The sequence below is a fragment of the Ursus americanus genome, chromosome 6 (genome assembly GCF_024610735.1).
Source record: "Ursus americanus isolate L20-20 chromosome 6, mUrsAme1.1.p, whole genome shotgun sequence".
NCBI lineage: Eukaryota > Metazoa > Chordata > Mammalia > Carnivora > Ursidae > Ursus > Ursus americanus.
Window position 1 is genome coordinate 69534476 of NC_142132.1, and position 14075 is coordinate 69548550.

The 14075-nt window shown below is 40.9% G+C and overlaps 1 protein-coding gene across 1 annotated transcript in view; it reads left to right on the forward strand.

Moving 5' to 3' along the window:
- Nucleotides 1-14075, forward strand: part of MAP3K21 (mitogen-activated protein kinase kinase kinase 21) — a 56556-nt gene that overhangs the window by 20973 nt on the left and 21508 nt on the right. The window contains exons 3-5 of the mRNA XM_045783276.2: nucleotides 361-509; nucleotides 1336-1511; nucleotides 9420-9660. Coding sequence (XP_045639232.2) covers nucleotides 361-509; nucleotides 1336-1511; nucleotides 9420-9660 — 566 coding nt within the window. The remainder of the gene's footprint in view (nucleotides 1-360; nucleotides 510-1335; nucleotides 1512-9419; nucleotides 9661-14075) is intronic.

Below are 14075 nucleotides of genomic sequence, written 5' to 3' on the forward strand. Positions count from 1 at the left end.
GTGTAGAAAAATGAGATAGAAGGAGAAACATCAAAACCACTACATTAAAGGGTGACCTGGTTCTGGACCTGGTTTAATTCAGTTTAGTACTGCTCCTACACTTTCCTATTCCTTAGATAGTTTGAATTTCTGTCATGAATGCATAACTGATTTCTGGGAAGGCGTGCACTTACGTGTGTTTGGGAAGTTCGCTGGAAGAACCCACCTCCCACCTTGGGATAAGTGCCATGTAAGGATTTTGTTGGAAGAGAAGATTCTTAATCAGAGCTGGATGGGGGCTCTGATGCATTTATCCCACCACTTGTGTGGTAAGGAAAAGACATTTAACCCGTGTAACTTTATGGCAGTTTTGCTTTGCAGCTATGGAGTTCTGCTGTGGGAGCTGCTCACGGGAGAAGTCCCCTACCGTGGCATCGATGGGCTCGCCGTGGCTTACGGGGTAGCGGTCAATAAGCTCACTTTGCCCATTCCATCCACCTGCCCTGAGCCGTTTGCCAAGCTCATGAAAGGTATTTGTGCACGACCCTCCGTTTCTATGTGTCTGTGGAGGCAAGGGGATTCGCTCAGGAGAACGTCTGAAGATTTTTTAACCAAAAGAGTAGTTTCTGTGATCCTAATTGTCAAATGCTTGTAAGCACCTATACTATTTTATGAATTAGAAACCTTGTCTTCAATCTAAGATGTCAGGTAAAGTATTGACGGATTAAGTAACTTTTTAAAAACCAGTCTAGTTTTACCAGTGACTCGTTCAGGTACAAAATTCAACCAGCTGGTCATTTTATGCCACCAAGTACACCAGTAGCGCTCAAAGACAGAACATAGTTGGCTTCATTCTGCTATTTTAAATTCTACCTCATGATCAAAAATGTTCTACGATCTTAACCGGCACGGTTTTGCCATGACCTTATCTATTTGATGCTTGTCTTTTAAGAAGTAACTGACTCCTTTTGCAAGCAGCTAGTTACCTTCCTTCATTACTAGGCCATTTCTTAGAACCTCTCTTGTCATTATAACCTTTTAGAAACTTTGGTTTTCTTGGGTCGCGTTCTGGAACTCTCTGTCTGTAGATCACAGGGCAGCTTAGGCTCCTGAAACAGAGTTCGTGGGAAGGCATGGACCTCACGCACCCACATAGTAATGTCATGGAAGATAAACAACAGGAGCCTAACCTAATAGTAAATATGATGCATGCCACTGACCTGGTCACTGTGTAAAATACAATTTCCAAAACCATTGTTGGTTTATTTTTAAAATCTTCAGCAGACACCATCAGCACGGGCTGATAATCTGAATTATTCTGAGAAACGGAATTAACGTGGTTCTTGCTGATTTTAGAATGCTGGCGACAAGACCCTCACATTCGTCCTTCATTTGCCTTAATTCTTGAACAACTGACAGCTCTTGAAGGGGCGGTTATGACCGAAATGCTTCAAGAATCTTTTCATTCCATGCAAGATGACTGGAAGCTAGAAATTCAACAAATGTTCAATGAACTGAGAACAAAGGAAAAGGTGAGAGATCTGTATTAATTGCGTGGTGTATCCACATTCACGAAGACTATGGAAACGTGAGTCAAGAACACTATTAGCATTATTATAAAAGGCTTTCAGGCATGAATCTTTATGATTCTTACCTTCCAATTAAAACAAAACGAAACTCTACTCAAAATGTGTAATTAGAAAAGAAGCAACCTTTTATTAGGGGAATTTTCAAAAGTGAAACAAATTTTTTTTTGAATGAGAATAGCATATAAACCTTTTGTATAAATTAACCAACTTCAGTAATTGTCAATATTTTGTCATTTTGTTCATCTTTTTCCCATTATCATCCTTTTTTAAAAATGGAGTACCTTAAATTAAATCCTCGACTCATGTCATTTTTACCCTTAAGTCTTCGATATGCATCTCTAACTGGTAAGAATTTTAGAAATAACTTATTACTTAAAAAAGTAATAGCAATCCCTTGATATCATATAATATTCTGTATTCAGATGTCGCAGTTTGTCTCAAAGGTGTCTTTTTACAGTTTTTGGTTATGTCTTTTAGAACCTTTTTTATGCTAGACTCTGCCTCCCCCCCCCCCACACACACACATACACACACACACCCATCATTTATCTCCAATTGCTTTGTCAGAGAAACTGGGAAAGTGTGTAATTTTTGAACTTTTTAATATGAGTAAAGCTCTGGATGGGTTGTGTATTTTAGGAAGAGGCACGAAATAAACATGTATGTTAGACGTGCCAGGGCCGTATTTATGCCACCACATGCAGAGTGAAATGGGAGAAGTGAAGGCACACGGGGTTGGAAGGCAGACTAGTTGGGAAGTGAGTTCAGTTCGCATGGTCTCCCTTGGTGACAGACTGACCTCACAGCCCCTAAGGACCCCACCGCTACGGCATGGCTCTGTGCAACCGCGGCAGTACTTATTTTTAAAGATACTTTTGTAGCACTTAGGCATTTTGAGGAATCAAGGTTTATTCTGCTCATCAAGTGTGTAATTGTTCAATAGGTTAAATTCTGTTGTATGTGCAATAAATGTCTGGACAAAGTCCAACATTGCAGGCTTTTGATAACCTTTATGAAGCCATGTAATTGTCCAGGAAGGAATTTTTATGCCTCAGACATTTGTGCTCCTAAAATTGTAGAATTCTTTTGACGAGGGCAGTAATGATTTGCCTGTATAAAGAGTCCACTTGCCGATTCCAATTTACGACATGGAAACATGGCGGAGAATCATTCCCCCGTGTTAAAGTTACTTGGCCTTGTGTGGTGTGGCTCTGTGTTACATCTCTAGACTTTTCCATTGGCCATCATACTAAGACCTTCAGTCAACCCAAGAGCAAAGGTCAGGGCAAAAGAGGGAATAACAGCTGTGGTGTGGACATGTGTGCATAAGCGTGACTTGAGCTAGTAGATACAATACTGTGCACGATACCAAGACACCGTGTGCCCACATTCTGTTCTTGGGTAGCTGACATCTACTGTTGTCTTGCTGAACTGGGAATGCATATGAGGCATGTCGTAGGTATTCCCAGGGTGCAAACTGTTTTCTTAAAAATACATATAATTTAAAAATATGTCTATGGGGACCTGGTTCTGAGTTTCAAGGTTATGTTTTGTTATTGTTTTGTTTTCCGCAGCAAATTTTGTTGACTGTGTACTGTGGGCTGGGAGCAGTGTTAGAGTCCTGGGATACAAAGATGGATGTGACAGTCTGTATCTTGAGGTCCTTACAAGGCCAGGCTAGGGATTTGGCATCTTGCTGACAAGTTTTTAAAAGGGACCAGCTAAGTATCTTGGCACCATTTTACCACCACACACTGAAGTCAAAACCTACTCCTCTCCCCCTGCCCAATCTTCTTTCATTCTGCTTTTTTTTTTTTTAAATAATGGGATTGCTGTTCTCATTCGTACCCAGTCTCCAAGGTCTTGGGAGATGTTTCTGGTGGTCTCCTATGTGACAAAGCCCGGCAGCGGGAATCCCTTCGCTCATGCCCGTTGGCCTCACTTACCACCTGTGTCACTGTGCCATCCCACCTGGGAGCTCTGCATCCAGTCTTGCTCCCCTCACCACCGCCTCCAGTGACCCTTCTACGGGGCAGATCTGAGCTTCCTTTTTCAATGGCCAGTCCCTTTTCCTTATTAATTTCCTTTGTCCTGACATATTTAGCCTCACTCTGTCACAATCATACTGAATTTCTTTCAGTTCTTCTGATGCCGTGCTCTTGACCTTTGGTCTTGGTATCCATTCTCTTCTCTGTCCAGAATACTGCCCCCTCCCTCGCTGTTGGTCCCACCTCACAGTTGCTGGCTGCTTTACCATCAGTCCTTCATAGCTCCCTTCCCTCACCGGGACGCCCTGGATGAACTGTGTCATGGCATCCCACACTTCCCTTGTCGGGGCTGGCGCTGAGTCCTTCGTTACCATCGCTTGCTTAATTGTTCCTGGTTTGCCTTTTCTGCTAGATAATAAGTTCATCAGCTGTGCTATCTTATTCTTGGTCATTTCCATCCACAGCATTGAACAAAGTACTCAGCACAAGGTAGATATGAGATGAATTAACCTACATAAAGTTTCTTAATATGCTCCTGATATGTATTCTAATAAGTGAGTGATATTAGCAATTATCGTTATCACATTATTACTGTTTAAAAAGGAATTTAAAAGTGTGTGTTATAAATGTATTCTGAATCTTACGCCGTCAAAGAGGTATACAACTCAGCTGCTTAACTGCTGCCTGTATTCTTGAGAGACTCCACGTGTGTGCACAGGGAAAATTTGGTTGTTCACTTCAGCATGGTTGGTGAGAATGAAAACCTGGGAACAGCCTCAGGATCCATTAACAGGGAAGAGACGTCTCAACTACTGTATGTTGATTCCTTGGAAATCTGCAGACTAGTTACAATGAATGAATTCTAGTTGCATGTTTCAACGTGGATAAATCTCAAACATAAGATTGAGTGGAAAAAGCAAGTTGCAGAATAGTTACATTAGATATATTTATGTAAACTTATAAAACCATGCCATTCAAATGTACAAAAAGACTGAAGGTACAGGTAAGAGAATGACAGAAAGCAACAAGGCACAGCAGATCTGCAGAGGGAAGGGAGAGGATTACAGTCGGCCACACATAGGACTTCAGCAGATCTGAGACGGATCAGGTTAAAAATTTAGCATCTATTAAATATTGATGATGAGTGCATGGGTATTTGCTATTCTAACTGTAGTCTATTTTAAATATTTAATAATTTTAAATGATTGAAGTAAAGACTAGAGAGAAATGTGTAAACTGCTAAAGTCATTTTTTTTCCTAAAGTCATTTTTTTTTCAAGTAGATGTGTAGGTAATTCAGTCCCGACTTAGGTCTTTTGGTTTTTTGTAAGTTTAAAAATATAAAACAAGCAAATGCAACCTTAGATGGTGGGTTTGATTGTCCGCACGAGGTTTTAAGGAGCCTCCCAAGGAGGGTGGCCTGGAAGGCAGGAGAAGGACCTGGGAATCCATCCGGTCTGAGCGAAGAACAGAAGGGGTGCAGAAGAGGACGGTACTTTCAGGGGCTACCCTGGAATACTGGAAGAACTTGAAGGGAGGGAATATGCTTCCTGTTGTATCAGAGTTTAGAAGTAGGACTTCTCGGGTGAAAGCTTCAGGGATTAAAACGTGGTCTCCGAATCAACAACGTTCGGCCGCTTAGAGCAGACAGCAGTGCGGTAGACTGCATTCAGCTTCCTTCCCTCCAGGGATTCGAGCAGACTAAGGGGATATCTGAATGGGATTCTAAAAACTCTGATAGACCCCCCTCCCTTTTTAAAATACACATTTTTATCCGAGTGCCAGAATCTATAGCCATCTAGCAAAGTGGTTAAGACTGGAGCCAGACAGCCGGCTGGAATTGGGGCTCTACCGTTTGCTGACCCAGGGCTGCTCCCCACCCCCCTCTACCTCCTCACTAGAAAATGCCACAGGAAGGCTGCTGTCTCCTGGGGGTCCGCGAGGCTTGCTGAGTGCTGTCCGCAGAGTGCTCAGTGCAGTGCCTTACTCAGCAAGGGGCAAAGAAAGTGGTGGTTTTGATTGGAGCCAGTGGGCCACAGCCATTCCTCGGGCCGGTCAGGACACTGGGCTCCTCTGAGCAATAACATGCTTGAAAATGACCTGACCGGATTAATGTTTAAATTGCATTGAGTTGAAGGATTGCACTGAGATGAGGGTTTACTTTCAGTGATATTACTAATATGTTACTTGGAAACTTGAATACCTTTTGTTGACTTAATATGATAGAGAAAACACTGACATTTTTTAACACTTTCTCAAATTGTTCTCGGGAATTCTAAGATGTTTAATAGTGAAAATAAAAAAAGATTTTGGGGCATGGGAGTGGACTTTGAGGAAACGTAAATCACAGGATTTACAATTTAGAGGTGATATTATTAATAATCATGATTTTTATCTATTTCATTTATCTATTTTAAATTGCTGATAATTATTTATGACACCGCAGAACAGAAGCATATCCAGTGAGTGAATTCTTACTAGACATGTGGTATAAAAGTCAAAAAGCGTGCTTTGGAGATGCACGTCTGCTCTTTCTCCATTTTGGTGTTTATAGTGGTTTCTTCATGATTCTTTGGATTCATTTTTGAGCTATCCCCTGGTGAGGTCTCTGATTTTCTTTGTATATTCTTTTTGTACAGTGCCCCTTGAAAATACAGCACTCATGGTATCTTGTGAGCCTTTGACTTAAAATTAAAGAGAATATATGATGCTTTTTTTTCCCTCAAAGGTTTCTAAGTGCATCTTTCTTGACAAAGTCAGGAGCACCGTGTGCGTGCACTCTCTCCCTTTCTTGTTCACTGATTGCTTAAGGGAGGAGGCGTCAGACTCGGAATTAATGGTCAGTAACTTGGCTGCGCTCTGCGTGACTCAGGAAACTGCAGCCTCCCCAGACAGCGGTTCCTCCCTAAATTCCTGGCCGCTTATCTTCATGTGTCTGTCTTTGTGCATGGGGTGCGTGCACCTGTTTTTGAGCCACTGTTAGAAGGCATGTCACCATCAATGATTAACATCTAGTGCCAGGAATCTGGATTGGCCATTACTAGACTGGCCCGTGCCAAGCAATTAAACAAATATTACTGCTTAGAAATTCTCAGCAACCAAAAGAATTTTTGTGTGTGCTTCGTAATTTCAGAGTATTCAAAGGGGTTCTAATACTCCAGGCCTTTTTTTTTTCTTTTATTTTTGACTGTTTTAAAATTCATTCAGAAGGAAAAGTACTTTGGCTGCTTTCTTTTGATTTTTTTTTCCTCTTACGAAGTCTTGGGCAAATAATTTTTTTTTTAAAGATTTTATTTATTTATTCGACAGAGAGAGACAGCCAGCGAGAGAGGGAACACAAGCAGGGGGAGTGGGAGAGGAAGAAACAGGCTCATAGCGGAAGAGCCTGATGTGGGACTCAATCCCGTAACGCCAGGATCACGCCCTGAGCCGAAGGCAGACGATTAACCGCTGTGCCACCCAGGCGCCCCTTTTTTTTTAATTTATAAAGTCATTGCTGGAGGATCCACGTTTTAGCCTGGGACCTGGAATTAAACATGGTTTCTTTTTCAATTATTGTAGTAGTCACATACAAAAAGCCTAATTGAATTGGCTGCCCTTAATCTGTTCCTCATGCCATTTCATTTTACAGTAGCTAATTGGATTGATACCAACACCATTGAAAAGCAGTATCTTAACAAAAGGGCAGACAGTAACGAGTTAGAAATTGGAAGTTCACTGGGAAGTATCCTCTGTCTCCAAATACACGACAGTAAGATCTCCAGTTTGGACAAACTTGTTGGAGAAGGCCATCAGTTAAATAACAGATTCCAGAATTTTTTTCTAATATCTACCGTTTTCTTTTCCTTTTTTTTCCTTCTCACATAATAAATAGTAATTTATGTCTGGAGCAATGTAATGAAAAAATACTGATCTCCTTATAAATAAGAATCAACTACTGGTATGTATCACCAGAAGTGACTTGAATATCAACTGGTCTTAAGTAAATCTTTGCAATTTTATGAAGTTTGTTTAGAAAAAATAAATTTAAAGCATGTTTCAAAGGTGAATTTCAGCCCACTTTGGTAAACTTATGATAAATTCAGAATTACTTTGATCTGAATAATTTTTTGTTTTGTTTTTTAGAGCTCCCTAGTCTCTTCTTGATACCATTATATTTATTTGTGGAAGGAGGGTCTTCTGTGTTTTCTTCTATGGTAATTGTACCTACCAATAGCCTCCAAATATTCTTTGAACCCATCTATAAAAAGTCCAAGGGATTAGTAGACTTGAGTTGACATTTTAGTCCCATGGTTCAGCTCTGGTTTCTCCCATGAGCTTTATTTGATAGTGTCCTTTCATGCATCAGTATTCTTGAGGTAGGCTGTATAAAGTGGGCCCGCTTATATAAAGTATGACATGTTTGCCTGATGCTCAGAGCTCCCAGAGCTCCCAGCCCAAAGCTCCATCTGAGAAGGCATCTACAGTTTCTAACAAAGATCTTGGTATTAGGATGGTCTAAGATTAAATTTTCTGGAGCAGTATAAGTAAAAGTCTGCAAGTACCTTGATTTCTGTGTGAGTGCTTGATTTAGTAGCAGGGTAACCAAGAAGAGAAAATAGTTCAGCCCTCAAAGGAATATTTATGTCTCTGCAAAAGGACAGATACTTTTATAGAAATGAAATAAAGATGGAGATGTGATTTTAAAACTTTGTAGAGCTCTTGCTCTAAAGTTCAGGAGAAGTCGGTTAAAGCTCAAAGATGGCCATCGAATCTTGCTATTGAATACTTCTTTCCTAATAGGAACAAAAGTACAGTTGACCCTTGAACAGCATGGGTTCAAACTGTGTGGGTCCGCTTACACGTGGCTTTTTTCAATAAACACAGTATAGTCCTGTAAATGTATTTTCTCTTCATTGTTATTAATAACATTTCCTTTTCTCTAGCTTTCTTTATTGTAAGAATACGCTATTTAATACATATACAAAATACGTGTTAATCAACTGTGTTATCAGAAAGACTTCCTGGCAATATTAGGCTATTATTAGTGGCTAAGTTTTGGGGGAGTCAAAAGTTATTTATAGATTTTAGATGGCATGGTGGGGGGGAGGGTCAGTACTCCTAACCCCATGTTGTTCAAGGATTAACTATATTCTTCAATTCATAGCTTTTTCTATGAAGTTAATAAAACCAAGAGTAAGTTAGACTTTAATCAGTAAGCATCGTGACAGAGGGATTTTTATGGGCTAATACATGAGACCTGTGTATAACATGATACTTTGCATTCATCCATGGGGTCCTGAAAAGTTCATTTTCCATTGACTTACCGTTTTAGAGATGCTCATTTTCATTTCTGATGGACCTTCAGCTGACTTCAAACAGATTAGCTTTGTTTTTCCTGTAACCTCTCCACCATGATGTTTCAATCTCTGAGCAAATTCTTAAGTAACCTAAAGAAGTTCTTCCAAAGTAAAGAAATCTGAACTGCAGTCTTTTGTAAGGAGAATAATTATCCTTTAATTAGTCAAGCTCTAACTTTTGGCTTTATTTGGAAAAGGGTCGTTCCCACCTGTACTTTGTTGCTCTATATTGTACATTTTATGTGTCAGGGGATTTATGAAGGCTAGATATGAAAGAGAAATGTTAAAATCAGGTGTGAAAAAATTGCGATGCCTTTTGGGGACCCCAAGACTGAGAGCGCTTGATGGAGCCCGCACAAGGCTTTAGTTGTCGTCTAAGTCAGTGCTGTGCTAGAAAGATCTGCGCTCCGACGGTCCTGACTGCCAGGAGAGTGCTGTCCCAGGAGGACCGGAGTGGCCAGGGGATGAGCGGAAGAGCAGGAGAGCCTGATTCTTGCTTAACGCCGGGTGTGCTGTCTGCCCCAGGAGCTGCGGTCCCGCGAGGAGGAGCTGACCCGAGCCGCGCTCCAGCAGAAGTCCCAGGAGGCGCTGCTCAGGCGGCGGGAGCAGCAGCTCGCGGAGCGGGAGATCGACGTGCTCGAGCGGGAGCTCAACATTTTGATATTCCAGTTAAACCAGGAGAAGCCCAATGTCAAGAAGAGGAAGGGGAAGTTCAGGAGAAGTCGGTTAAAGCTCAAAGATGGCCATCGAATCAGTTTACCTTCAGGTATGATTTTCATCCTCCTGTTTCGTAAGAGTTTTGAATGTCGATTCTGTAATCGGCTTTGCTTCTTTAGCACTAGGAAGAGATGGGAGAATGAGATTTTAAGACATTACGTGAAGGGCGCCTGGGTGACTCACGTGGGTGAAGTGTCTGCCTTCCGCTCGGGTCATGTGGGATCGAGTCCTGCCTGGGGCTGTCTGCTTAGCTGGGAGTCTGCTTCTCCCTCTACCCCTCCCCCTGCTTGTGATCTCTCTCTCTCTCTCTCTCTCTCTCTCTCAAATAAATAAGTAAAATCTTTAAAAAAATGAAATAAAAAAATAAAACATCACGTGAATAAATATCTTCACTTGATTGCTTCAGTTCGTGGTCATAACATAATGACCTAACTCAGGTTCATGTTCACGTGCACAAAGCATCAGTCGGGCCTTAAAGCACATTTGGTGCGGAGTGCTCTCTCGGCATGCTTTCCTGAAAGTGGATTCATAGATCTACTCCTTTTGAGATCAAAGCAGAATTCCTTCTTAGTTGATGGCACTGAACAGCATTGCGTGTCCTGGTGAAAAAATCCTGAACAACAGAGACGTTGTTTGTACCTTCAACAAAATATATCAAGTACTTCAATTATATGCCTGTCAGTTTTCATGGGAGATGCAAGTATTTTTAAAAGCTTCTCTAGATTTACTGGTTCATTTTTATTCCCCCTGGATTTTAAAACATTGTGACAGTTTTAAACATGGTAATGTATTAGAAGAAACTGAACAGAATAGAAAATAGCAAACATCGATCAATTCGTGAAATTAAATTCTTTAACATTACATGTTATACTTGATTTAAGGAAAAACCAAAAACCCCTCCTCCTGCCCCCGTATTTTGTGATTCTTCTAATACTGGGGAAGAATGGCGACAGAAGGAGAGCTGGCTGCACTTTATGGAATGTGCATTAACTATCTGTTCTCCTTATCTCTCCATTTCTCTCTATAGGTATTACAGAGTCTCTTTAAGGATGCTAGTGTTGTCCTAAGATGTTTGTTAATGGTGTGGAAACTGATTTGAAATAACAGTATCAACAGTTTTGTTATATATATAAAGTATGTATAAATTGTCTTGTAAAAAATTACTTATTACAAAGTACTGGAAGGCTTGCAACATAATGTGACTGTCTAGGTTATTGCAGAAACCCTCAGCTGATCAGAAAATCGCTGATATGTGGCAGTATACAGTATACATTAGTGATTATTTGGTTTGCTGAAGTGAGAATGGGCTGTGGGTCCTTACTCATTTTACTTTGGCCTCTCTGGGAGAAAAAAAGTTGCTTTTTCAGGTTCTCTTCTGAAGTTTGCCTTGTAGCCAAAGTGTAACTTGGCGGACCATGGACTGTGCTATCTTGTATGTCAGACATTTAATTTAAAATAGACTATTTTATTTATGATGAGGCTTCTGCTTTCAAGTGTAGATGATAGAAAAATTGAGAGAGGCACTCCATCTGCATTTTCTCCAGTTCTTAGCTATATCGGCCTTCTCTCTGTGTTGTGACTATGTTATCCTGATTAATATTCACTGATTCCTTGGGAAACTTTGGAGGGGGGTGGCCAATGAGAAACTGCTAGAGAATAAACGTGAGAGAAAAAATTAAATCATTCCAATGATTCTTTAATCTTCAGTGGTTGAATGATTAAAGACCATATCTCAGGATTACTGAGGTCACTTTCACTCCTGTTTTTCTTCTCAAATCGTGTTTGGCCAATATCTTGTATTCATTCAAAGGAGACTGAATGCATCGGACTATTTTTGCTAGATATATATTATTCCTGGATTGCACTATTTGGACTTTTCTCTCTCTAAGAATTTTAGTTACACATTTATTTACCTTGCGGCACTTAATAAATGATTCCAGTTAAAACATACCCTCCAAAATCTGCTATAATCTGAATTCATCTTGAAGGAATGAAATTCAGTTGCTGTAATTAAGTATGGCATTTACTTCTTCTGGCCACAAGGTGATGCTACATTGTTGTCACACGAGTACCACTGTGGAAACCGTTTCTCTTTAGAATCCAACTCTTCACCCCCCATGCCCCCCCCCCCAATTTACTTGCACAGTGTCCCAAAGCAGGTTACATGTCCAAAGATTCAAGAAGAATGATAACCGTAACAATACTTATTTTTCTCCTTCAGGAATTTTGCTTAATATAGAAGAGAAAGCAGTTATTTGTGCCTTAAGTTCAAAGAAGTTACTGTCTTCTAGTAAATTCTTTGAGTTACCAAATGTTAGAACTATTTAATGGTACACTATTAAGGAAGAAGCATCTGACAGGCAGTAGGTTGAATGGCAGCGATGCTTTCCTTTCAGTGTACCAAATTATTCCAACCCCTTTTGCAGGAATTTTCCCATGTGTAACTAGCTTAAAAATTTTCTCAGAGGGGGCGCCTGGGTAGCGCAGTCGTTAAGCGTCTGCCTTCGGCTCAGGGCGTGATCCCAGCGTTCCGGGATCGAGTCCCACATCAGGCTCCTCTGCTGGGAGCCTGCTTCTTCCTCTCCCTCTCCCCCTGCTTGTGTTCCCTCTCTGCTGGCTGTCCCTGTCAAATAAATAAATTTCTTTTAAAAAAAAAAATTTTTTCTCAGAAACATATTTGAGACTTCTACAAACTGCCTTTTAGTATCTGTGCCTGTACCCCTCTCAGAACCTTGTTATTAAATGTGAATACTTATCATAATTTTGGCCTTCAGAATCACTGAGGATAACTTTTAATCTTATGGCTATTTATAGCTGTGATGGCTTTACTGCTGGAAAACTCAAATGTAGTTCTTCCCGCTGGCAGTCCTCCATGGGACCCAGCCAAAGAAGGGTAGATGCTTACAAAATGAGGCAACATAATCTAAGACAAGAGTTTTTAAATTATATTTTGTGAAGTCTTGGAATTTGTAGGAAGAAAAAGTGATCATGGTAGATATTTTTCTATTGTAACCACTTTCTTTCACTCGCCCTGCATTATGTTTATCTTAAGCCAAAGCTGTATTTTTAGAACATATAAAACAAGGCATAGAGGTTTTGAAGCCTTGAAAAGTGGGTATGTTTCTAGAGCGATGGCGTTCCAATTTCAAGCACTTCAGAAACGCCAAAAGCCTGCCCCAGTCATCTGCCTCGTGTGTGCGGTGTGAGAGTGGGTGTACGTACATGCGAATACGACTACTTTCAGGGCCAAAGTGATTATTCCCTCTAAGACTATTGTGAAACATTGCCCATAAAAATACTGGGGTAGGTTTTACCCAAAAGCCTGTGGACCTCACAATAATCTGCCACAAGAAAATTATTCTCTCAAGTACAAAGAAAAATAACACCAGCCAGTTTCTTTTTTTTTTTTTTTAAGATTTTATTTATTTATTTGACAGAGATAGAGACAGCCAGCAAGAGAGGGAACACAAGCAGGGGGAGTGGGAGAGGAAGAAGCAGGCTCATAGCGGAGGAGCCTGATGCGGGGCTCGATCCCAGAACGCTGGGATCACACCGTGAGCCGAAGGCAGACGCCTAACTGCTGTGCCACCCAGGCGCCCCCCAGCCAGTTTCTTAAACGTATCATTGGGACAGAGTCAACCTTTCCCCACTTTATAGGGACAAGGATGTTTATAATAAAGAATGTTTTCTTTATGTTTAAAAACATAAAGAGTGCCCTTTTTTTGAGCGAGAGAGAAATTAGACATTTTTAGAAGATCAGAAGCACTCTGAAGCTTGGGTATTGTTGAAATACAGTTTTGTATCTTTGCTGCTCCTCCTTGGCCTCGCAAATGTTCTGTTGGTTCCCCGGCCATCATCTGTCCCACTTGGTTTATGGCTCACATGCTGTGAGTTGGTTCTCTGTTCTGGTTCTGAGTATGGGAAGAACATACCCGCCTTCTGCCCTTCTGTTCTGAGGGCTGGAATCTCCCGGCGAATTTGCTTCCAGAGTGTTATGACATGTCACAGGGCTCATTGAACCTTCACAAGGCACTTCGATCTAAAATAAACTCTTTGGTATCTAAGGGTAAGGGGATTTCTTTCTTTTATTCTTTCCCCTGCCCCCCAATCCAGTCTGTCACCATGTCCTGCTAAACTGTTCCCTTGCACACATTCTTCTCTTTAACTGCTCTGCCTGGTCAGGTCTTTCTTCTTTCTCACTTGGTAGATGGAAGAAGCCTCCTATCTGGTACTTTGTTTCCACTCACTTTGTCTTCCAAACCACCATAGCCCCTGCTATGTATTTCTCAGCAGTAAACTGTAAGCTCCAGTTTGATTCTACTGCAAAACCTGACACCATCTTCTCATTCAACAAATACTTGCGGATTGACCGTGGTCAAGTAGTAGGGATTACGAGAAAATAAACATGATCTCTGCCCTTGTGTTACTTACAATCTTAAACAGAGAAAATATTGACTCAGCGAA